General features: G+C 41.9%; 1 protein-coding gene across 1 annotated transcript in view; it reads left to right on the forward strand.

The window, feature by feature from the left end:
- Nucleotides 1-22,243, forward strand: part of nst (phosphoglucomutase 3-like protein nst) — a 50,062-nt gene extending 27,819 nt beyond the window's left edge. The window contains exons 6-16 of the mRNA XM_075676552.1: nt 287-439; nt 518-560; nt 629-753; nt 824-937; nt 8,855-8,956; nt 9,038-9,093; nt 9,163-9,226; nt 13,387-13,509; nt 13,600-13,721; nt 16,375-16,426; nt 16,837-22,243. Of these exons, the coding sequence (XP_075532667.1) occupies nt 287-439; nt 518-560; nt 629-753; nt 824-937; nt 8,855-8,956; nt 9,038-9,093; nt 9,163-9,226; nt 13,387-13,509; nt 13,600-13,721; nt 16,375-16,426; nt 16,837-16,926 (1,044 nt within the window). The 3' untranslated portion in view covers nt 16,927-22,243. The remainder of the gene's footprint in view (nt 1-286; nt 440-517; nt 561-628; nt 754-823; nt 938-8,854; nt 8,957-9,037; nt 9,094-9,162; nt 9,227-13,386; nt 13,510-13,599; nt 13,722-16,374; nt 16,427-16,836) is intronic.
- Nucleotides 22,244-24,355: the final 2,112 nt, after the last annotated feature.

Genomic DNA, 24,355 nt, shown 5'->3' on the forward strand with positions numbered 1-24,355 from the left:
TTTCAGTAGTGGAAGTTATTTTGGGTCTGGATTGAGCAGCCGTAAAATGAGCAGATTCTTTGGTTTGCTTGCCCATAGATAGGGTAGTACACAACTATAATATTAATAATTTGCAGTATGTAAGGGTCTTTGGACCACCTTTTCTCATAATTTTCTGTGCCATTGGAGTTGCCACTCTTATAGCTTGTGTTCCCTGCCTTATAATTAGCATTATTTTTCCAGCTTTTGTCACATTTCTTGTGTGTTGCGTAATGCATGTTGTTTTGATGCACATTTGTTACCTCAGGGGTCAGCTGTACGAAACTATGTCCCCTTCATTCGTCTTGATGGTGCCAATGGAGTGGGAGCTGTGAAGATGAAAACACTGCTACCGCACTTGGGAGGCCTTCTGAAGATAGAAACATACAATGACGGCTCAGAAGGCCGCTTAAACCACATGGTACATTGTGATATTTTTATCAAAATATATTGACAAGCAGCTCCATAGTTTTACTGATGTCATTAATTTATCCTGTAGTGTGGTGCAGATTTCGTGAAAGTCTACCAGAAAGCTCCCGAAGGTGAGTGACAGTTCTGATGTTTGGCCCTTTCCTGAGTTGACTGAGTTTGCCTTTTCCGTATGGTCTAGGAATTCCACTTGATGTTGGAGTGAGGTGCGTTTCATTTGACGGTGATGCTGACCGAGTAATTTATTTTTATCACGATGAAAACTTCGTCTTCCATCTTCTCGATGGCGACAAGATTGCCACTCTGGTATGGCATCTTACTCTGCGTTCCTTTAGCCATGAGTATAAAGATTTAAATTATTTATGCTTTTTTCCAGGTGGCCAGCTACCTGAAAGAGTTGCTTGATGCAGCAATGCTTTCTTTGAATATGGTCATTGTTCAGACAGCTTATGCCAATGGAAGCTCAACAAACTACATCACCAATGTGCTGGTAAGCAACTTTCTCTGGTAGTTGATTCAATATTTTTGCGAGTTAAACCTTGAGTTTTGAATGTGAGTTTATTGAATAATTTTGAATATGACTGACTTACAACTATAGGAGGCAGAGGTCAGCCTGAAATATCTCTGAAAGTATAGCCCAGATGCATATCATGAACCTCGATATAATAAAATCTGTGATGTATTAAACATTTATTTAAAGCTGTTATACATGGTGCTTAATGGAACTAAGATAGGATAATTTATTTCCTACTTTGTTTCATTGAACACCATTCATTTTTCTTTTCCTGTAACTTAGCAAAGAAATTTGTTCCACAGTTTCGACTGCACATGATATGCATGTACTGTTGGCATGAAAAGGTTACGGACTGCTGAATCTGGGAAAATGTTGAATTTCTGAGCAGTTTGTGACTGTAGCCAGCAAAACCGTACAACACTATTTTGTTCACATACATGTACTGAGAACTTGAGAACCTTATTGAAAGCCTATCTTACTAGTATGTTTATGTCTTTTAACAGACAGCACTTCTAGGAAAAGTGCAGCATTGGCATTGGTTCATGTATAGCACCGCTGATGCGAAATGTATTCTTATCTAATGTTGATCGTCTGCTCAATTTAGCTTTTAAATGAGACAGTACGTTAAATATTGTAAAGGTTTTTAGATATATGGATGAATTTTTTATTCTTTTTGACAAACAAGACTCTTTGAAGAGCTGCAATGGTATTTTAAATATTTAAGAACCACGGCAAAGCGCTTTCGGTTTTACGTGAACTACCACAGTGCAACACCCTGCAATTTTTTTAACTTAAGATTATCTTTTCACGACGGGCAAGCTTATTGGCAATATTTGCCACGTTCCAAGAAAGGGGTGCTGCCATTTTAAAATTGTGAAGCGTGGAATTGCTACGCTCTGCCTGGAGTCTGCCCTCAGGAAATCATGTACACACATGATGCAGGCCTCATTCGATAATCAGATCCAGCCACTTAAGGCAGTATGGTTCCCTGACTCATTGTTGACATCACTCATCGAAACCCTTTTACGAAAGGTAAAGGTAGAAGTGCCACAAGGGAGGAAGAAAGCACTAGAACCCTAAGACTTCCAGTGATCTCTGATGTTCATAAAGCCATACATAACCTTAAGACGGTGGAAGGCTGGTATTGGGTACCTATTGACTTTTCTGCCTCTGTCAAACTGGTCCAACTCTGCTCCAGAACTGCTCAAGAGGAAACTGGCCGGCAAGGCTTTGGCAAGAAACATTGCACGACTTATGGGAAATGTGCCATGGGGGTGGTCTATGAAATTCCTCTTGCGTGCGGCAAGACCTACATTGGACAGACCAGACTTCATATAAATGAACGAGCCAGGGAACACGACCTAAATCTAATTTCAGATGGTGTGACCCGGTTCCCGCGCACTGCAGTGCCTGCATGTGCCAACCATGTTTCCAAGATATTAAGATTCTTGGTAGAAGTAAAGATCAGACAGCACGTGAGCTAATGGAAGCTTTACAAAAAAGAAAAACTCAAGCTGTGTTAGTGATGCGTTAGTTATGTTTTATCAATTGGAGACGAGATTGTTCGACCACTGGATATCCTAAGTTTATGAATAGCCTGCGCATGCATCCATTTGTCTTTTTATTCCTGGGTCTGCACCCGAAATAAACCAGTTGGAAGGGCCACCCATGCCTCATCTATGTTTCTTCCTTTGATGTATGTCTTAATACACGGCAAAGGATGTCCTTCTTATTAAATACATGCTGAAAGTCCAAATACCAGGCTGCTGAAGTATTCAATGTCTTCTCAAATCCCATGGATCATAAATTTTTCATACTGATTGTACGTGTAGCTTTCGTTGCTAGCAAAACAAAAGCATTGCACCTTACCTTGCGACGGTGATTGCTTGCTGTAGGCACCATCGCTGTCGCATGCATACATGCGCCTGCAAATCTCAGAATGTATGTGCCAATGCTTATGATCCTGGAATCATTGGCCAACTTTCTTGTTGTACTGTTCGCAAATGCTTCAGGCACGATGCCATCTACCAGCGATGTTCTAAGAAACTGTAACAAAGCTTTTTTGCTGCAGTCAATGTTTCACTGTCCAACCAGTTTTCTGATATGTGACCTGTGATAAAAAGGAACTGGATTCGGAATTTTGTTTCGTACAATGCACATCTATTCAAACATGTTGCTACTCTACTTTGCACTGCTGTATGTATTGGTGACTTTCTTAATGGCTGTTTAGAAGGATCCAAGAAGCTCTCGGTGTTCACAACAGTCTCACACAAAATGCACTCTTTTGTGTTGTGCATATGTGAAGCTTCAGGCAATAGACTTCACTTCCACCATAGCATCCTTAGTGCAGCTGCATGTTTAGTGTTTCGCATCACACTTCCATCCTCTATATATTTGGCATATCACTCAGTTTGCATTTTGGATTGCATATGCTTAGGGCTTTCCACCGAGTCTGGGGATAAAACATGTAGTTTCCCCATGGTAGCACTTTATCAGGCACTACTGGAGTCGCTGCACTGGCAAAAGAGAGTGAGCTGGTCCCTGAAACACTGCACTGATTCATGCTACACGGTGCCAGCTTTCCTGCTCCTGAATTTTCAAATAAAGGTAGATTCGCATGACACACTGAACCAACTGTTCCTTCCGTAGACTCAAGTGGCTCATCGGCACCGAATCATAGTGCACTTAAGGCATCCTTAGTCTGGCTGCTCACACAGTGATTTGTTTCCATTAATTATCATTTCACGCTCCATCTGCATGCTGAATCAGGGATTTGGTCTGTCATGTCCAATCCACAGCTGGTATATAAACGCACAGGAATCCCAGTGTTTCTGCCCCCCTGCCTATGTGTATATGGCCCTTGGTCACTTAGTCACTCAAGAAGGTTATGCAGTTGAACCTCGATATAATGAAGTAAAACATAAAATCTAGTTGGTCATGCTTTATTTCAATGAAATATTCTACTGCTATAGTGAAATCGCGAATGAGGTAACCGACACGGGTATTCATTATAACGAAGCAACTTTTTGTTTGCATGTGCCTCACAATAGATATTCTTGTAGGAAATATGTCAAATACACTCGTCAAGGTATTTTTCATACGCCCGATTTTTCTACCTCCACGATTCCTTCGTCACAGCCCCTTACCCCTAGCATCGGTGTATAACGGTAATAACCGAAATTTCTGATGGCGGATGGTGTTTCAGGCATGAATCCGCCTTTCTCACGGCGCAATGGCACATGCGCCTTACCCTAGTGGATTAATCGAGAAATGTTTTGGAGGGTTGTGCGCATGGCAGCACGGCCCGATCTCTGCGGAAAGTACCCCCCCCCCCCCCCCCCAAACACACACACAAAAGAAAAGTGCTCTGACGCGTGCTGCTGCAAACACTTGTGCCATGTACGGTGTTGAAATTTCACTGGTAGCTCGATATCGGTGCAGTGCCGAAACATGTGTAGTGTAAGACTGGAACTCCACTTTAAAACAAAAAGCGGCCAGGGCTTCGTCCGGGCTACATCTTGAGCCACGTAGTTGCTGCCTTTCATTGATGGCTAGCAAATGTAACAAAAAACCCCTGCGTTACGCTTGGGTGACGCTTAAATACATCATGTTGCTGATGAAGTCTTCTTGTAGCGTTGGCCCACACTTGCTGGTGGTGGCAGCGCATGCCTGACCTCACGTACTTGTTTAAGGTACAGTAATTAAAGGGACCCTGAAACGATTTTGACGATTTTGTACAAATGTACTGATTCGTTAGAGTAGGTCCTTCTGATCATTAATTGACGCATCTAAGTGCTCCGTGTAAAGCGTGTAATTTATTACAAGGTTTTGAAAATGTAGATGGCTGCCGATCGCAGCACACTGCTTGGCAGAATTTTTAGCCGCCCCTACCCATATGACATAAATCACACAATTGACGTCATGTGGGTGAGCTATCCGATTGGCTGCCCAGGGCGCATCTTCTATAATTTCTCCACCTTTATGGTGAACAAATTATGTTGATAATAGTTGGAATGTTAGTTAATTTGTTTCTATAAAGAAAAGGTAACAGAAAGAGAATGCACAAGAACAATTTCTCCCTACACTTAAGCACTTCCGGCACACAGTAAGTGTCGTCTGCTTGTGTTAAAATGTGCTCCATTTTGACGAGAGCTCCGCGGTCAGAGTTGGTCTCAGTCTTTTCGTGAGCACTATGATTCGACTTTGTTGCATTGTGGACTGCAAACGTAGAAACTGGCAATATGTCAAGCTGCAACATCATGTCCCTCTGCAAGGCAGCAGACGAGCGGACTGCCTGCAGCGCATCGGACTGCCGCTATCCCATCGGCGCCAGAATTTGTGCATTTGCAGCCGTCCCTTTAACTGGAAGATTACTAATGCAATAACGTTTCACGAGTCCGATATAAGGGTAAACGCAGGCGCAAGGGGACATGGCCTGGCCGTGTCCTTGCGTGTCGTTTCACTGGATGAGCAGAAGTGCATATGTGAATGGTCTGTACGGTGCAGCCTCCTGGTGGCACAGAGCTCAACTACACACAGTAGCAGTAACAAAATGTATTCATTGCTGCTGATGTAAATTTTTCACAGGAGTGTAATCGTTAACACATTGTTTTTGTAAATGTTTAAAATGTTTTACATTTGGTTAGAGCAATATTAGCGCTTTGTTTCGCCGGTTAAGCTCTGTGCCAACGGGTGACTGGACCGTGGAGACCGATCAGGCAGCTCACGTACGTCCACGCTAAAGTTGCTTCATCAGCTTGAGTTTATGCCTCCACTTTTTCGTCGAAACACCCAGCTAGCTTGTGGTTACTGGAATACCAGACACGTTCGGTGCTGCGACAGAATGCTCGCGACGCACGCTGCTTCGATAGCTCTCGCTTGGGGTCGACTGCCAGGCAGCTGGCGGAGAGTTTGGAGAGGCTTCAAGCGCTCGCTCCTAGAGAACCAGAAGTCGACGACACAACGTGCCATCAAGATGCAGAGTCATTGAAGGCGGACCTTAACCCCAATCACTTGGCAAGCGAGTTGAGGAAAAAATGCATGACTATGGAGGAGGGTAACTTGTAATGATCCGTAGCTCTCTTAATGTGAGACGTTTCACACAACTTGTGGTGCAAATGATTAACTTTAGCTGTACCCTACGCATCTACAAAATTGGTCCGAACAGTTTCAGGGGCCCTTTAACACTTGGTTGATATGAGACTGAAAAGACACTAATGCCAATGGTTTGCTGACAGTTCAGCGTATTATGTAGCTAAGGCCATTTTATCATACCAGGCCGATGACGACGCAACTGATGAGTGCAAGTTGTCGTAGTGTGACGGAATTTCTTGTCAACGGCACCAATAAAATCTGCATGCTCACCATCGTTCAATCGAACTCGGCGCAATTGGCCGTCAAACCGACAATGCGATAGCCACAGCGCCTTCGCTTATCTATATAATTAATTGTGTTTGAAATAAGCCATTACATGTCTACAAAATTGAAATGCACAAGCTTCAACTCTCTCAAGCTGTGCACATGAAGTTTGAACCAATGCTGGTCATGTTCAGCGAAGGCTAGGCCTGGCGCTGTCAAGTTCGTGCACCCACTGCCGGTGGACCGCGACTGAAAAGTAAGCAGTTAGGATGACAGAAACTGCTTTTATAGTTCAGTTCTGACCTTAGCGGTTTGAAATCAACTTGTCTTCAATTTGCATGGTGCGTACACACTAAACGGCAAGCGGCAACACGCTGCTGTGCCAACATCTGCATGTCACCGTTCCCGCAGGCTGCTGGTCACTTTTCCTACGTAGATGGGTAGGTCTGTACGTGTTGTTATGTTGAGACATTTCCTAATTCAACAGATGCACTGTTTACCTCTTCATCAAATGGGAAACGAGACGGTGCATTCAGTACAGCAGCATAAACAACCACCTGGCTCAATTACTAACGGTGTCAGCAATGGCATCCGCGTTTTTGTGAGAGAACAACATGGCCTATAAATTAGTGCTTGTGGAAGCATAGTTTTCTCTAATAACGCTATATGGCATACATAAACTCTAAGAATGATGAAGTTAAGGAAAAGCGAGGCTCAGTCATAAATTAACAGCCCATGACATGTATCTGGATCACAGTTGCTGTTGTTTAGGCGGCTCGGCCATTCATATTGACTTGTCTCAGGGTGGAACAACACTGCTCATATGCGCAATTATATGTGCTATGTATGTTTAGCTATGCTTTGACATTATTTCATATCTGCGATGCACCTTTTCCCGAGTATTTGACGCTAACAATGATCTGTGGCTGTAAATGTCGATGTAAACAAGTGCACCGCTTTGGTAAATTTGACACGGAAGGCTGCGCTTGAAGATTTCTTGAATATGCAAAATGTCTAAAGAATGTCAAGAAAGAATACAAAAAGTGAGGTGCAAGTGCAGAAATCAGCGACAACAAAAAGGCAGCCACGTCGGCAAATGGAACTCAGCGTGCCTTTATTGGCCTCGCTGTTAGCACAACAGTGCACTCAGGCCTGTTTACCCGGAAGTCAGTGAGTGCTACATGGCTTCTGGGAAACGACCGACATGCTGCCCCAGAGAAGCCATTAATAATTATGCGCTATTCACGAAACGGACGACCGATGTGCACTCAACATGGGTGCAGGTAGACATGTCAACTGGCGAAAGCCCTGGCACCCTTCCAAAACGTTTTCAGCGGCGTGCAGCAGAGGGCACAGGAAAATGAAAAAGGTGGATTGCACATGCAGTGCTGAAAACGTGGCATCCATGACCAAAGTTGCCGCCAGAGTTATGACAACTTTGGTGGCTGACACTAGACGAAGCAGCCACAATTGGGCTTGTGTGTCATTAGGCCTAGTTGCTTAAGCAGCGCGGCCTAATCAGATGCACGGGCTAGACTGATGGCCGTAGTAGCAGAGTACGGATCCATGCGCAGCCCGCTTTGTACAGATTTATGGAGTACGGATCCGTGGACAGCCCCCTCTGTGTCCGAAAAGTCTGTTGACGGCATTGGCATTTCGGCCAGTGGCTTGACTTGGTTGGATAGTAGCTGGCAAACCAACTTGCCGATCCCGCACGATAACACCGATCGCGCACTTGCATATTCGCTGCAGTGCAAGAGCATGTGTATGTATTTTAGTGTTGTTCCTGTGCCAAGGTTCAAGTGCTGATGAGTCGTCAAAATTCTCAGGAGACCCATTGCTGGCCCGTTGGAGGCATCCCACTTGCGTTTCTTTCGCATAGATCTGATCGGGATATATTTTTGCTGATATCTGCTTCTATGTTTATAATAAATATAGGATATAACAGAGGTATTCTCTTGTCCAATGCGACTTCGTGCTAACGAGGTTGAACTGTACAAGGTTTATTCCAAAGTGTTTCCACTAATATGGAAGTATTTTTCGTTGTAAAGAGTTTACTTGTTTGCCTTTAAAAAGCCATCATGTGGCTCAACTGAAGCTAGAGTCAGCTGTTATCTCAGGTATGATAATAAAACTCTGAGACCGGGCAAGGTTTTAAGGTAGCTGCTGTACCAAAGTTTGACCATTTTCTCCTTCAAGCTTTTCCACAGCAATGTACTTTTCCTAGTGCCTTTTCCTTTTTGGAAAGCTCCCTGGAAGCCCTCTTCTCGAAACAAGCTAGAACTTATCAATGGGTTCGAACTGGCGGCACACTTAGTTTGGACCAGCACCACCTTGGCAAATGGCTACATATCAATGTGACACTCTTAAACTTTTGCTCTTAAGAGATGTTCTGCCTTGTTCTTTCACATTCAGGCTTCATTTGTTGATGAGCGTACATGCCATTGACTTAAAGTGATGCAAATGTGTAATACCTATCTGCAATTTTTTTTTCACAATCTTTTTCGGCTAGACAGCTCTTACTGTCTTTTGCAGAAGTTACCTGTGAAGTGTGTACCCACAGGAATTAAGCATTTGCACCGGGAGGCCCAGAAGGCAGATATTGGAATCTACTTTGAAGCCAATGGTCATGGCACTGTAAGGCTGTGCTTTTCTTTTATTTGCTTTTTCTTCCAATTGTTTGTTGTGATGCTGTTCATCGTTTTTCTGCAAAAACAGGTACTCTTTAGCGAGAAGGCACAGCAGGCCATCCAAGAATTGGCCAATGATAGCAAGTATGTTGGATTTCTTGCATTGTTGCCATGCTTCATGGTCATGTGGGATTTTTCTTATTTTTCTTTCAGCCAATATGCTGAGAGGCAACAGGCTGCCAAGAAGCTTCTGCACACGATGGACCTCATAAACCAGGTAGGTTTTCTTTCATTGTGCCTGCATGAGCTGCTGAACACAAGTGCTTATTGAGTGATCTATTTTGATTATCATTAATTAAGGAGCAGTAGTTCTCACAGGGAAGCAACTCTTTTTATGCCTCTTAAAAAGATAAATACCCAGAGAAATACTCACTTTTATTTGTAAACATATAGTATGTATTGGGATTTGCCATGGCTTCAAATGCTTCAGAGCAGCTGGTGCTACTGTGTATACAGTGCTGCATTTCTTTGAATTTACTAATTTGTGCAAGTCTTAGAAATCCCTTATACTGTAATAGTCAAGTTCATATATGTAGGACTTGGGGGAAAAGAAAAATAGTTCAAAATATTGTTTATTTGGTACATGAGAGAGATGTTTATGTAGTGCGAGCTGAATTCTGTGCTCATCTTATATAATGTCCTGTAATCATGCACGCTGCATGTTCAAGAATATATAGCATCGAGTAGCTGCAAACTGATGGTTTCATTAGCAGCAGTGTGTGCAACATCGTAGACCCACCGAACTGTCTTAAGAGGAAGCTTAAGCTCGACTGCTCCTATCTAAATACATGTAAAAGGAGAATTTGTTTTTCTCGGCAACCACTGCACCAAATTTGACAAGGTTTGTTGCATTTAAAAGAAAAACTTAAAATCTAGTGACTGTTGGTCTCAAATTTTTGAGTTAGGTCGTAGATTTTTTAATTAAAAATCGGCAAAAATTGAAAATCTTCAAGAAACGAAACTATCAAGTTTACAACACTAACTAAACAACGAAAAAGGATAATACAATACTGTGTATTTCATCTAATAGTACATCTAAAGCGGACAAAATTGATATGTTACACATGAACATGAAAAAATTTAGTAATATGGAAATACAGCTTTCGCAGAACCCTTGTGACCAACGTAACAAATTCACGTAAGATGTAAACTGACATATCGAATTTGTCCGCTTTGAATGATCTAATGGATGCCGTTTACAGAACCGCGATATCTGTTCTTGATGCAGAGATATGAATTTGTAAACTTCATGCTTCTATTTTTTTCAAACTTTCAAATATTTGAAAATATTTCAAACAAAATGCAGGCCCTAAATTGAAATTCCGCTTCCAACAGTCACTAGAATTCAACTTTCTCTCTCAAATGCAAGAAATTTCATTAAAATCGGTCCAGGGGTTATCTCAGAAAAACGTTTTTGCGTTTTACATGTATTTGAATAGGCCGCGTCGGAGTTGGGCCAGAGCTCAAGTTTCCTCTTAAGCATGTATTGGTGTGTATCATTTGCACTGAAGTGTGATATGCAGCATCATGTAAACACAAGCCATCATCTGCATCACACAGACTGTTGTGTGCACATGATGCAAGCCACACATGCTTTATGCAGCAGCATGTTGCACACTAACTGGCATCCAAAAAGCATTTTATTTTGTGCATAAGCATCATAGAAATGCCACTGCCACCGCTAAGTATAGTATAGCTACTGGGAGAGCCGGAGTGCTGTGGGAACAAGTGGGCTTGTGAAAAGCTGTCAGGTCAGCCACATCACATCCACCATGACTTAAGTCTTTGACATTTATATTTTTCCAGATTATTATACACAAGTAACAATCACTTGTCGGACCTGTAGCCGAAGGCTAGTTGAAGGTCTGATAAAAAAAATATAAAGGAAATCCTAGCATAGCAGGAATAAAGAAAGAGTAAAAGTGATTGTATACACAAAGGTGTTGATTGTTAATTCACAGGTCAACTAAAAGGAAGTGAATACATCAGAGTACCAAAGAACAGTGTAAGGGGCACAGTTCAAATACAGGAGAATACATATCGCAATGTAAGAAAGTGTTCTGTGATGTCGATTTCTTTTACGTCTCCCACAAAAAATTGCAAACAATATCAATTAGTACTGAACTGGCTGGTAAAGCATACACTTTATGAAATTCAATACGTACATGAGAAAAACGAGAGCAAAATGAATTTCAACGCGTAACAAAACGCAATCACATCCTACTAATTACATAGAATAAGCAGAAAATAGTCTAAAAAATATAATTATTCTTGCTTTGTACAGATCTATCACGAAATTGATGATTTACTCTGTCTTTAACCCTTTACTGCACAATTTTTTGTTTGCTCAAAATATTATTCATGGAGTTGTAGGGAAGCACAAAAGTAGCTGCACTCCCATGGAAACCAACTTTAGTGAATTTATGTGGTTGGGATTTGCAGAAAAAGGGTATGTTGCATATCTGCAACAAAGTGCAAATAAAGAAGTTGAAGATGAAAGATAGGGTGGGCTTAGTGTGATTTATACTCGGATGTTTATTTGCACGTGACGATCACTGGTGCACTTATGTTGTAGTGTGGAATAAAAAGGAGCAATTGTTTTTGTTTGTGCAGCACAGGTGGTTCCCACACTTCGTGCAGTATGTCATGCAGATCCCTGTGCAGCCAGGAAACAATGCAGTGCTTTTGCATTATTGTCAAAATTTAGAACATTGAAGCACAGAGGTAAGGTTTTGCCCGTGACAACGGGACACGGCAGCGTGCGGATGTACCACATCCTTTCGAAAAAAAAAAAACGGAAATTCGACCAAAAAACATCTTGCACACATATTGAATCAAGACGGACTTGCACCCTTGGTTGTCGTCACTCGTGGAGTGGTCGCTGCCTTCACTGTCAGGAGGAATTGCTCGGCCATAATAGTGTTTGGGAGCCATTTCACTTTTCCGAAGAAAGTAAACCATGTACACATTGCATTTGCGCAACATAGCAACGTTCTGTCGCGATCAACAAACTATTCCGAGATAAAGTTTTTTTCAATCTACAGAGTCAGGAGGATGTGGAGCTTAGTGTAAGAATTTTCTTTGCGCTTTATCTTATGGAGAAATGCATTTACAATTGGCAAAACTTGTATCAGTGCTCGTGGGCGCGTGCAGCCACTGCCACGTTTGTTTCGCTAGAAGATGCGAAGGATGAGCACAGATGACAGCACAAGGCACTGTTTTTTAGAAGTATGTTGCGGAAATTCAACAACGTGTACAGGCAGCTCCAAACGGACTTTGCTTCTGTTTTTAACGCCGTTCATCGGAATGTTGCATAAATGCAACAAGGTGCAGTAAAGGGTTAACAAGGAAAGAAAATATTGTTTCAGGGCACTGGGGAAGTTTGAGGAATTAATGACTCCCGCTGGGAGTCTGTTCCAGGTTTTAATGTCTGTGAACTGTAGCATACTGAGAGAAAGGGCATAAGTGGCACAGTACAGTGAGTTTTTTGTGTACACAGCGAGGTTCCTCTGTATTTTACTCGGTAGCTCATCACAGCTGTATCGTCCAACTATAGCGTCGCATTTTTCTTGTTCACATGATTTATTATAGTTGCACGAATATAATGCGAGTTTCTTTCTTTCGTCCCCCCACCCCCTTTCCTTGAAATTTTTGCCCCCAGAATCGTGTCTCGCATTATAGTATTCGGGTTTGTGTCATCAATGTAATTCATATTTTAAAAAATTTCATTTTCACCTGCTCGCTGTGCTCTCTCTGCTCACAGCCACTTCACCTCGCGCAAGAGCGGCGAGCTGGGAGTAGCCACTCTGCATTTTGCAGTGTCTTTCTTTTTCTGATTTAGAATGCTGTTAATGCTGCATCAATGCGGTTACAGCATATTAATTGCAACTTTGAGCAAGATGTTAGACGCTGTTGTGCAGGCGTGCAGAGTGATTGGTCTTCGAAATTGCGTGGTGGATCACAGCGCCCCGCGCCAATCTGGGAAAGGCTTTGCCATGTTTGATTGTGTCACAGGCATTTACAAAGTGCCGTTTGTCACTAGTCTTAAGGAGGTGTCACAAAGGATGACTGCGTCTACGCCAATAGTGACAAAGATGTCGGCACTCGTCCTTTCACATTATTTTGCGAGGGCAGTTCGCAGTAATGATGACTAAAGTCTTTCGAGTGTCAGTTTTTTTTTTTTGTTCATTGTTTCCTGTTTTCTTTCATAATATTCGTAATAAATGTTTGTTTTTCTTTTTCTAACAGACCGAAAGTCCCCTCTCGTGTTACCCATATTCGTGGTCACATTATTTAAATGCAAAAACAATAAATTGAATGCATTAATTTTTTACTGTGCATTCAAGGTAGCACTGAAGGATGGGATTCTTTATGCAGACGGTGGGGGATGCCATCTCAGACATGCTACTAGTGGAGACCGTTCTTCATGCCAAGGGCATTTGTGCCCCTGAGTGGAACTCCTTTTACGCTGAACTTCCGAATAGGCAACTGAAAATTCATGTAAGTTACTGTGCAAACACACAGTGCCTTTACTTTGTTTCCTGTGAAGTCTTGCTTTGTATTAACAGAGACATGGTCATCTTTATCCAGGTAGCAAATCGGAACATAATTACAACCACCAATGCAGAGCGCCGGTGCCTGTCACCAAGTGACTTGCAGCCTGCAATAGATCAATTAGTTCAAGGCTACCACAGTGGAAGAGCTTTTGTCAGGTGAGGTTATAATGCATCTTAATCTAAGCACTGTTCCTTTTCTTCTTAGTTTTCATTTCTTCCCCATGTTATACCTTGAAGCTTTTCTATTACTGTCCAAAAGAACCTTAAAGGGCCCTAACAAGTTTGGACTTTGAAATTGCACAGACAAATGTGGCCTGTAGATAACATGTTAACAGTGGCGTCTACAAGTTATTGCGCTGATGTATGCAGGGAAAACAGCTTAAAATCCAAATGGCAACCCCTGTGCCCTTAGATTCAAGCAAGTCTCGCTTGTACTTGTAGCAGATTATGGCATATGATTTCAGTCAATTGCAAAATGCTCAGAACCGCCACAGTAAGTATGCCATGCATAAAAAAAAAAAAAAAAGAAGAGAAGGCAAAAAAACGAAGTGGGGCTTTAGATGTTAATGTCACATAGTTTTTTGGGGCTCCAGTATGGGAGAAGGCAGAGAAGAAACGTCACTTGCAGACGTCAATCGAGGCAAAGGGAGAGAAAGTCTATGTTGGCAGTGAAGCTCTCCTCCTGGTAGCATGGCAATGCAACATTTTAATTTCTTCCATTCCCTCTAATAATGAGCCAGTTTGAAAAAGTTTGGTATAGTACTGCCTAGATGGCATTTTACATTTATAGTGTATAACCAAAATTTCTGATGGGGCTTGGTAGGGGCCCTTTGAAGGGCCCCTCATCAGGCGGCATAGTAAATATTACTAATGCGCTAGAAGTTGTTACGTGCCCTCTAGGGAGTGTTCTGCTGCAAGACTTTTTATATTGGTTCATTAATAGTTGAGATATAAACATTTCAGTACTGCAAACCCAGGATTTCAGGTGGCAAGGGCCACTGCCAAGAGAGGTGCTCTCTCCACTTGCCCCGTCTAGCCTCCACAAGCAAAACTCCTTCCCTGCGTTCTCCCTTACCGGAACCTGAGGATCGCGGGACGCATACGTCATGGGCCCCGTCATTTTTTTTCCCTTGCTTTTTTGCTGCGCAGCGCATTTCTGCTGACGGCGTTGCACGTTGCATGTGAGCTGTTGCCTTTGTCTTGTTTTGCGCAGTACACGATTTTGCGCGCTGTGCACAAGAATACGTGGCTAGCGGTATAAGTCAGTACTACGCGAATACTGAGGCAGACACAAGCGGTTCGTAGTGCATGATCACATGCTGGAGTATGGTAGAAAATGACATACCTACTTTGATTGTCTGCACATGCGACTGCACGATGTGGGAACAAGCAGACAAAACGGAAGTGTACATCTCTGTCTCTGTGGTGCGAAGTAAAACAAGAACACGAAGACATTCGGTTTGTGTGTTTTATTATTTCTCTAAAGTTTAATTCGTCTATTGAAGCCACAGGTTGAAGCCCATTTTTATGCTTTATCATCCCTGTGGTCTCTAAGAAGCTCTAGTGAATTTTAGAAACTTATGCAATGTTTAATATCATATTGTAGCGGCGGCAGCATCGGCGTTGCACGAGAGATGACGCAGACGCTCGCGTCTACACGAGGCACGAGTGGCTGGCACGCTCCGGCACGGGCTAGCGTTTCGAAGGAGATTAATTAAAAAGAATGCTACGCTAAGAGATCGAGTGTCGGTTCTTCCTCTCCTGCGAGAGCCCGAGACTTGACCGGTCTACGTGGTCGCTCGTCGCCACAGTATCATTATATTGAAATGCACCTCAATGCTCATAGTACGCGTCATTTGTCATCGCCATAATTTTATTACACGTACATTTTACGCACTTTACAGCGACTATATTTTAGGCCCCTTTACAGCCACGTCACATCAACTCCATAGAACCCATCACTCCACTGCAAAATCATTAACACTTGCATGGCACTCTTTGGCCATACCTGGCCCTTGTGCCAATAAAAACCACACATTCATTCATTCATGGTCTCTAAGAAGCAATTTTAAGAAAGTTTTAAGGATCTTTTAAACCTTTCAAATGTGATTATGCTTCTTCTGTTATAAAATAAACTGGATGAGATATAGTGAATCTAAAAGACATTTTAAAAGTTGGGGTTGAACTTTACAAAATGTGCAAGCTTAAAACTCTTTCTGGTTTAATGATTCCTGTAGGAGTCACAGTGACTTATGAGCTATGTCTGATTAAGAGCAAATCGTAGTGAAAACTGATGTGAAAAATCACATTTCTAGCAATTCTGGTTACTTATCTAGACTTTGTGGCATGGAAATTTCGAAAATGTCCACACAAGTTCAAGTTTATTGTTATTGCATGTACAAGAAACGGGCTTACATGTTATATACAGCATCCATATATACACATTGTATGTGGATATGTATATATACACATACATATATACACATTGCAGCACACTGTTATTAGGGCTCTGTGCCGCATTCCTGGAGCCTGCCACATAAGACTGGCTACTTGAAACATCCTTCAAATAATTTGTGACCCTAATTCACAGACTAAGGACTGCAAATTTAGGGATTTGAGATGTCACAAGCTATGTGAAGGCTTCTACATATTACAAAAAACTTCACTGCGAACATATTTTTTTCCCTCATTCAGATGAATTCAGACCTGAAAGGATTAGGTGTTACATATGCTAAGAAATTGGGTTTCTGAAATCCTTCACTCCTTGACATTTGCTATGGAATGCTGAGTTCTTCTGACCTTTCTCTAGGCCATCTGGAACTGAAGATATTGTCCGTGTTTATGCAGAGGCTAGCACTCAGGTGAGTTTAGCCTCTTTCCTATTACAGGTGCACTGTCAGTACACTGAGTACACTTGTGCTATGTGAAGTCTGCATGTGATCGGCCATTCAAGTAGTGCTATTGGAGTTAATACAAGAGAGGGTTGTAGCCTGTTTGCGTATTTATTACCATTCACTGATTACCAAAGATGTAGACACGAGTACTGAGCACTGGTGGTGCCATCCTGTGACGCCTTCTAGCAGTGCTCATAGTATACTATTATTGTGATGGCTGATTATGTTCTGCTTTTACCATTTTTAGGAATTACTTATTGGTTCCCCTATTCAAAAATAATTATGTATTGCTCAGACTTTTGCTTACTATTCCTTTGTACTGCTGGCAAACATTACTGTAAGCTAATTAGTTTTACATGGTTCGCACTTTATTTCAGGACGGAGCCAACAAGCTCGCCTACGAAGTTGGCATGAAGGTTTATGAACTCGCCGGTGGTATCGGTGAAAAGCCCAAGCTGCTGGCCTGAAGTGTGACTTTTGGGGCCATTGAACTCAAAGGGACCCGCCCTTCACGTGCGAGGCCACAGTGACAACAGCACTCCAGCCAAGTTCACCTTTTCTATCAGTGTAAATGTTACACTTTTACCTGAAATTATGGGAGGAGGCAAATTTTTCAATAAGGGCAAGAAAATTTGATCTTAATGGCACACTGTGGTCTGTCTCAGACATTTACTATGTTATCTCTGCCTGGCACTGTGCTATTCCTGCGAGGGTTTCAGTGAAGTGTGAACAAGATGTCCTCCAGATGTAGGCGGGCTTGGTTTGAGAGAGTTACTTTTGTGGCTTGCACAAGCTTTTGTCCCCAAGGGACCATGGATCATGTTTCTGTTTCTGTCTGTGTGCCAGAAACATGTCATGAGGTCAGCCATGTTATTGGAACCATCTCTCATCCTGTTCTAAGCTTCCACTCAGCATTTCGAGTTAATAGCATTTCGCTGGTGGCTTTTGTGATAATCAACTGTTCTTCTGGATGTTTCTGAGCTGGTCTGCTGCCACAGCATAAGTAAGCATGTGTGAGGGTGTGTGTGCATGTCTGTTATGAAATGTGCTACAGTATTCCTGCAAGTCACCACCTGTTCTATGTAATAGGAAAAGACTGTGTACTAGCTTGGGAGGCTGACCTGAGTAGTTGTTGGTGTCACTGATGCAATTGTTTTGGTGAGGCAATACACAAGTCCCACTTGTGTTTTGTGCATTGTGGCAGCGACCTTCCATTACCCTTGTGCCAGCAGCTTGTGCACTCTGCGTCCTTGTGGCTTTACTTTTCTGTTCATCCAGTAATAGGTGCTCTTCGCATTGGGTGCTTGGTGCATTCTGGTGCCGAGCTACAAGTGACATTTTGTTGCAGGTAGAGGAGTAGTTTTTACACGATATACTTAATGTAACTGTTTTGCTCTGCAGCCCTGTCGGGCCAATCTATTGCATGCCTCTTCGGGAAGCGTGCCTTTTGTACTTTTATCATGACATACCTTTACCTGCCTGAATGAAAGGCAGGCCCTTATACCTTGGCATAGCACAATCTTGTCATTTTTACTCTGAGTGATGTCTTTGCTGAATGCCAGTCAAGCTTGTTCTTACCTCCAGCTGTATCTCTTCTAAAGTATAGATGTGACTTGTATAGGTAGGCAGCTGCAAGCGTTGGGTATTTCTTATACTCACGTAGTAGCTTGGAAATGTGCTGATACTAAGGTTGTGCATGTCATTCCAACTGCTTGTTGCTTAGGGTGTGACCTTGTTTGGTCGTATTTGTTGCTTTGCTGTGCCTCTTCAATTCTGCATTAGCTGCTGACTTTGGCCAATTGTTGCTTTCCTTGTGCACTACCTATCTTTCAAGCTAAGTTTACCAAAGCATGAGGAATGCAAATGCACACGAAAGCATGAGGAATGCAAATGCACAAGTGTCTGCTGTCTTCACATTCTCTCTGTTGGAGCAGATCTGTGTTGTGTGCTCTTTACTTTCTTGGAGTCTATTTTGTCCCCAAACTTTTGGTGAGCTTTGTTAGCACCTTCACACTAGTTTCTCAAGCAACTTGGCCTTCTTGGAATTCTAAGCCCTCCCCTTTTTGCTATAAGTAATCGGAAAGCCTCTTCTTGCTACGACACAGAAGTCTTAAGCAGCCCATTGCAGATTGCAGAAGGTCTGCTGGAGGAGAAGTTTGTTATGAATCTTATGCCATTGCCATGCTACTGGTGTTAAGCAACCTCAGTGCAGAAGTTCTGATTAGGTCCTATGATAAGTCTGTGACGAACACGTGTTGAACTAGGTAGGTACGTGTTAGAATCGCCTCACTTGCAAGGAAAGTAAAAAGTGGTTTGTCTGTAGTGGTAGTTCGGAGGTCTGGCACTCTTAGTAGCACTTCATGTAGCTTGGTACACTGTTTTTAAATGTTGTATATTTGTTGCTTAATTTATTTTAGAGTTATATTTTACTTAGCACTGATCTTTTATCATTAGCAGTTAAGTGTTGAAAAAAGCTGAGGAGAACACTTGGACAAGTGCTTTGACTCTTGTAGTGTGGAATAAATAGTTTTGGGGAGGGCATGCTCAGAACATAAGATTAAGGCAGGTCACTCCACCAGTGGTAGACTGCCAGAGTGTATACCAAGTGGGGAAAAAAAAAAAGACTTAGCTAGTGGCATCAGAAAATTAGCAACAAAATTTGGAAAATTATCACATATAGTGCGCATGAGGTTGGCTCAAGACAGTGATTATTGGATGCTTAATTCAAGTTTTAGTGATGCTTATTCCCGTGGGAGTTGAAGTATTTCGTGGCACTATGAATATTCTTTTTCATCAAGAGATTCCATTGTACTTATATAGTTTCTTGTTCTACTTGCATACCAAGCTGTGCACTTTATGCACTTGGATTGATGTCTATTCACAGATAACACGGCAGTGTCTGCAGCGCAATCTTCAGTGGCTAGAAAAATTTTCAATTTTTCACTCATGGCCATGATAAAGCTAGAAAAACTGTAGACTTGAACATTTTGTGAGATTTCTTATTGCTAAGCAGAGTGAAACAAGTTTAAGGAGGTACGTCTTTTTATCAGTGCTTAAAGGGACACTAAAGGCAAATATTAATAAGTCGGCATGGACTGTTCAAGTACCATTTCAGAAACCTCGCAATGCTTGTTCCATGCCAAGAAAATACTTAATTTACGAGAAAATTGCATCTGAAGGGCCTGAATATATTCATCGAAATTTAAATCTCCCACCACCCAACCGGGGGAGTGGTGACGTTGCATACACTCTAAAAAATGTTTGCACCGTTTGGAGTGTATATCTGCCACACAACAGTAATCGTCATCTGCCTTGATGCGTTTTCTTTCTGTAACACTGCAAGCCCGATACTTTCCAGTAACGAACGGCATGCGTGTTATCAGCATAGCATAGTATTTCCGACAGGAAAGTACCGAGCGCGGCGTTTTCAAGAAAGGAAACGCATCAAGGCAGATGATGATAATTGTTGTGTGGCAGATATACACCCCAAAGAATGCAAACTTTTCTTAGAGTGTATGCCATCACCACCCTTTGCTGCCTTCGGTGAGTAAAACGGCACCCGACAAACAGTGATACCAAGGCAAGAAAGAGCGGTGGATTTGCCGCTGCAGCTGCTTTTTGTTCAAGGGACGTAGACCGTTCGGGCATCCGCGACATCACACGGAAGTTGAATTCTCCACTACTTGCAGTTTGTGCGAGTTTCGCGAGCCAGCAAAACCAGTGCGGCACTACGCGATAACTACTGAAATGCAAAAGCGTGGGTGGTACGGAGTCGAGCGAAAACGAAACCTTTTGACCGCGTGCATCGTTATTAGGGTGATTTCAATGAGTTCTTTTTTCTAAATGTGAAATAGAACCGAACAAGCAGCATTTTCTTTCGTCTTATAATACAATACAAGGATAATTTGTGCAATGAGTTTGAAAGTTTAATTAACTTATATAACGTATACAATTGCAGAGTACACACTTTTGGGACCCAACAATTTTTTTAAAGGGTGATTTAATTGAGGAGTGTTTTCATCATCATTGGGCAAATACTTGAATGTCCTGGGGGAGTCGCTAATTATGTCCTGCAGCTACCTCAATTTCTCGGTTATTGAGGCTCTGTTCGTCATAATATTGTTGCCTTAGAGATTCTCGAGCACTAATCTATCACTTTAACTTGACTTAATATTTGCCTTTAGTGTTCCTTTAATGATACACCACACCATACAGTACTTGGTCTCGTGTGTTGCAAATGTGTGCACATATTTTGTTGTACTGAATACACGTGCATTTCAATGAATCTTCAGGAGCAGCATTTGAATTGACAATCCACAAGACCTTAAACTGTGTATTAAATGGCACTTTTAATGGATTTCTTTCTTTTATAAACCTATTTTTTCATAATGACATTGCCGGCACAGTAGGCATGAACTAGTGTGGAAACTCTTACTAAATTCTGCTTGCCCACTTTTGTGCTTGAAGAAATCTCTTAACCACTGGTTTCATTCACATATATCGAGATTTGAGGCTGTCCTATTATGCACACATTTCTTCCAGTATTTCCACGTACATGAATATAGTGCTGAGGTTGGTTTTTGTAGGCTTTGGCAGTCTTTCTTCAGTTGCTTTCATACCTTCTTGACCTTTAGTCATAAGTGACCTAAGTGGGATATCTCCTGGACATTTATGTTACCTTGGTAATATTCACCAGGTGTTTTTCTTTTTCTTTCAAAAGAGTAATCTTTGGCAAATAAGAGTTGTATATGTATACATGTATGTATATGTATATATATATATATATATATTTAATGGGGGTAGGTTGTTGAAGCAGATACTTAAGAGTGGTATTGGTCTATTTTTGCCTGTATCCCTTCCCTGTGATAATGCTTTGTGGTGGCTCTTGACAGACCTCACTTGTGCCAACCTTGTTTCTTGTGTTTGCTTGTGGAGCTGCTGGAGGCTCTTTTATCCCTCTGGTTTTGTGATGGCATAGTCCAGTTTGATGGACTGTATTCAATAACCATAGAGCTCTTTGATCATACCATTTGTGAAATTACACCACCGAAATAGAATGCAAATTAACTAAAATGTTGGGGCATTAGATTCTTTTATAATTTTCTGGGAGACAGGTTAATGGGCATTTCTGATAAATAGTACCAGAGTGGCACATGTGGGGTTGTTTGTAGAGTTTTCCACGAACCTGTGTGTCTGCTCTCCGCAACTCCGGTATTTCTGGCTGGATGTTTTAAAGCTTGGCATCACAACTAGGTACGATTAAAGAACTGTTTAGTGATATTTTAGCAGTGGATTCCATTCTCAGGGCTAATAGAGAGCAAATACTTTTGAAGCTTATTTATTAGTTTTCTTTTAAATTGCCCATTACAGTTTGCTTTTGTCAGTAGCATGGGGAGTGAGTTGGAGTCTTTTCTTTCACGCTGCAAAAATGCATGAATATGAAACATGAACAGGAGAGCAAAAATCAACTGCTGCAAGCAACTAAGCTCCTGTACTGAGCTTCCAGCATACTCCCTTTGTTTGTGTCTAACTATAAAAATAATACCAAGACACACTTTTTATTGAAAGTGTTCAAATCCCCTGGGGTCTAATCACAATGTGGTGACTGTTTTTGTGTGGTTGGCAAAGGTGGTGCATAGTTTTATTTATTTTCCTATGGCGCACATTTTTGCCTGTTATACTTGGCTTGCCATTGTGGCCATTCTATTCTGCCACATTTTATTTCAGCTTTGTTATGTCTTCTATACATTTTGATTTATTAATAAACACTTTTATTGCAGTTTTTGAGCTGGTGTATTCAAGTAATGTGATAGCTGCACTGAACTGCATACGAAGCTGTGTATCAGTGCAGTAATAGCTTGAAGTTAACTCTGCAGTGTGCGTTTGGCTATCAGGCCATCTTGCTTTGTCCGTAGTAGTTGGCACTGTGTGTCAAATTTTTAGCTCCCTTGCTGGGCTTCTATGTTCATCAAACCCTTTCTGCCACTTAATTTGTTGAAGTAGGAAAACATTCCTGGGACTCGAAGGATGGTACAACACAAATTATCATCTTTTACTGCATCATTCTTACAACCCATGTTGCCCATTGCCTTATGAGAAACGTGTATTGGTGATAGATGGCTATGATGGTATCGGTGATACCATCTGTGATCTGCACCGTTTGTAATCCGAGGCCATAGTACCAGTACTAGTGTACAATTCAAGCTGTCCTGATGTCTGAGTGGCAGTGAGGGGAATGATTGGTGGAGTTAGGTAGAAGGTAAGATGCAGGCGACCTGAGCATAGTCAGAATGGCCAGCTAGGTGTCCTTGGGCCTTAAAGCCTTAAGTTTAGCGCGGGAAATGGGGAATTATGATCTCTAATGAAGAGACAAGTAATTACATGGTGTCAATTCAACAGCAAGTCGTACCCATAGTCAAGCAATATAAATACTCTGGCGTATACATAAACGAAGGAAATACTTACTCAAGCACCCACCAATATAACCTGAAAATAAAGGGGAAGTGGAAAAAAATTATAGGATTTTACATGCTAAAATCACCGGCTGATTATGAGGCCCGCCAAAAAGGGGAAGCGGAATGCAGCAATGAAACAAAGCACGTCGGGGCTGCAATAAATAAGAGGTGGTGCATTTAATCTGGAGAGGAGTAATGGTTCCAGTGCCAGCGTTCATAAATGTCATTGTGTGCTCCAAATTGGATACCTTGTTGCGATTGGAAGTTTACCAAAGATTGACGACCCAGTTGGATTTGTTAGCCAACGGTAAAATCACAAATCAGGCAGTGCAGGGTGAAATGGCTTGGGCCCCTTTTGAAGTCGGAGAAGCGCAGAGCAAAATTACGTTTTGAAGAAAGATTCGGGAATATGGGTAAAAATAAATGGGTGACTGAAGTGCACAAGTATCTGTACTTTAAAAGCGTGGACACAGAATGGAGAAAGAGGTCAATGAAAGTGGGCAACCAAGTACAGGTCAATTGAAAGTGTAGACAGACAACCATGATATCTTCAGAAAGAAAGTGAGGGAAAAAAACAATTGGATGCAAAGAATGAAAACAAAAAAGACCATGGAGATCTACAAGAATGGGAAGAAATTGGCAGGCAGAATATGTACGATAACACAAAGGGCAGTGCCTTGCTATTTGAGGCCTGAGCTGATTGTCTTTAACTCCCATCATGTTACATGGGGTTTAACAACAAACCTGAAGGGCACTTGTTTCTGGAATTGGTCCCAGGACAACAATCTTAATCGTGTAAATTCAGGGCGACGTACTTTAGTCTGAGGTCGGACTGCTCTGCCCTAGACTTTTGAAAGCTCCAGCCTCTCCGTGTCCGCCTGGTTGACTGTTGATTACGCCACAAATGGTGACCGCATACCAGTCATTTTTTATATTATACGTCAATTAACCTTCTCAATTTCTAATGTGTGCACTTTCGTACATTACAGTAAACTTCAAAATTCCTTATCCTCATTGGCTTCTTTGACTGATGCTTGTCCCAAATCAAAAGCATTGAATATTTGTTCTGTTTTAAAAGATTCTCAGGAAAAATCCGAATTTGTGGAACAATCAAGGGGCTAAATTGAATTCTTTTCCTTGGTGGAATGATGATTGTTCCCATGACTACAGGCGAAAAAAGGCAGCTTGGAAGAAACTTGCGTAATGAGAGCTCTCAAAACTGGATGGATTACAAATTCTATGCTGGTACATTTAGATTCATAGTGTTGAAGGCAAATGATGAGTGTGACATACAGCATTTAGAATTTCTTTCTAAATAAAAAAATTAATGTGCACTGTATAGCTTTCTGCACGCCAAAAAAATGATTCCATGGCCGATAAATGCAGAATCCGCAGTTTTGTCTCTCGACGAAATGAAGGATTCATTGGAGGCAATAGCTAG

This window comes from Dermacentor variabilis, unplaced genomic scaffold (assembly GCF_050947875.1).
Source record: "Dermacentor variabilis isolate Ectoservices unplaced genomic scaffold, ASM5094787v1 scaffold_12, whole genome shotgun sequence".
In the NCBI taxonomy this organism is placed as follows: Eukaryota; Metazoa; Arthropoda; class Arachnida; order Ixodida; family Ixodidae; genus Dermacentor; species Dermacentor variabilis.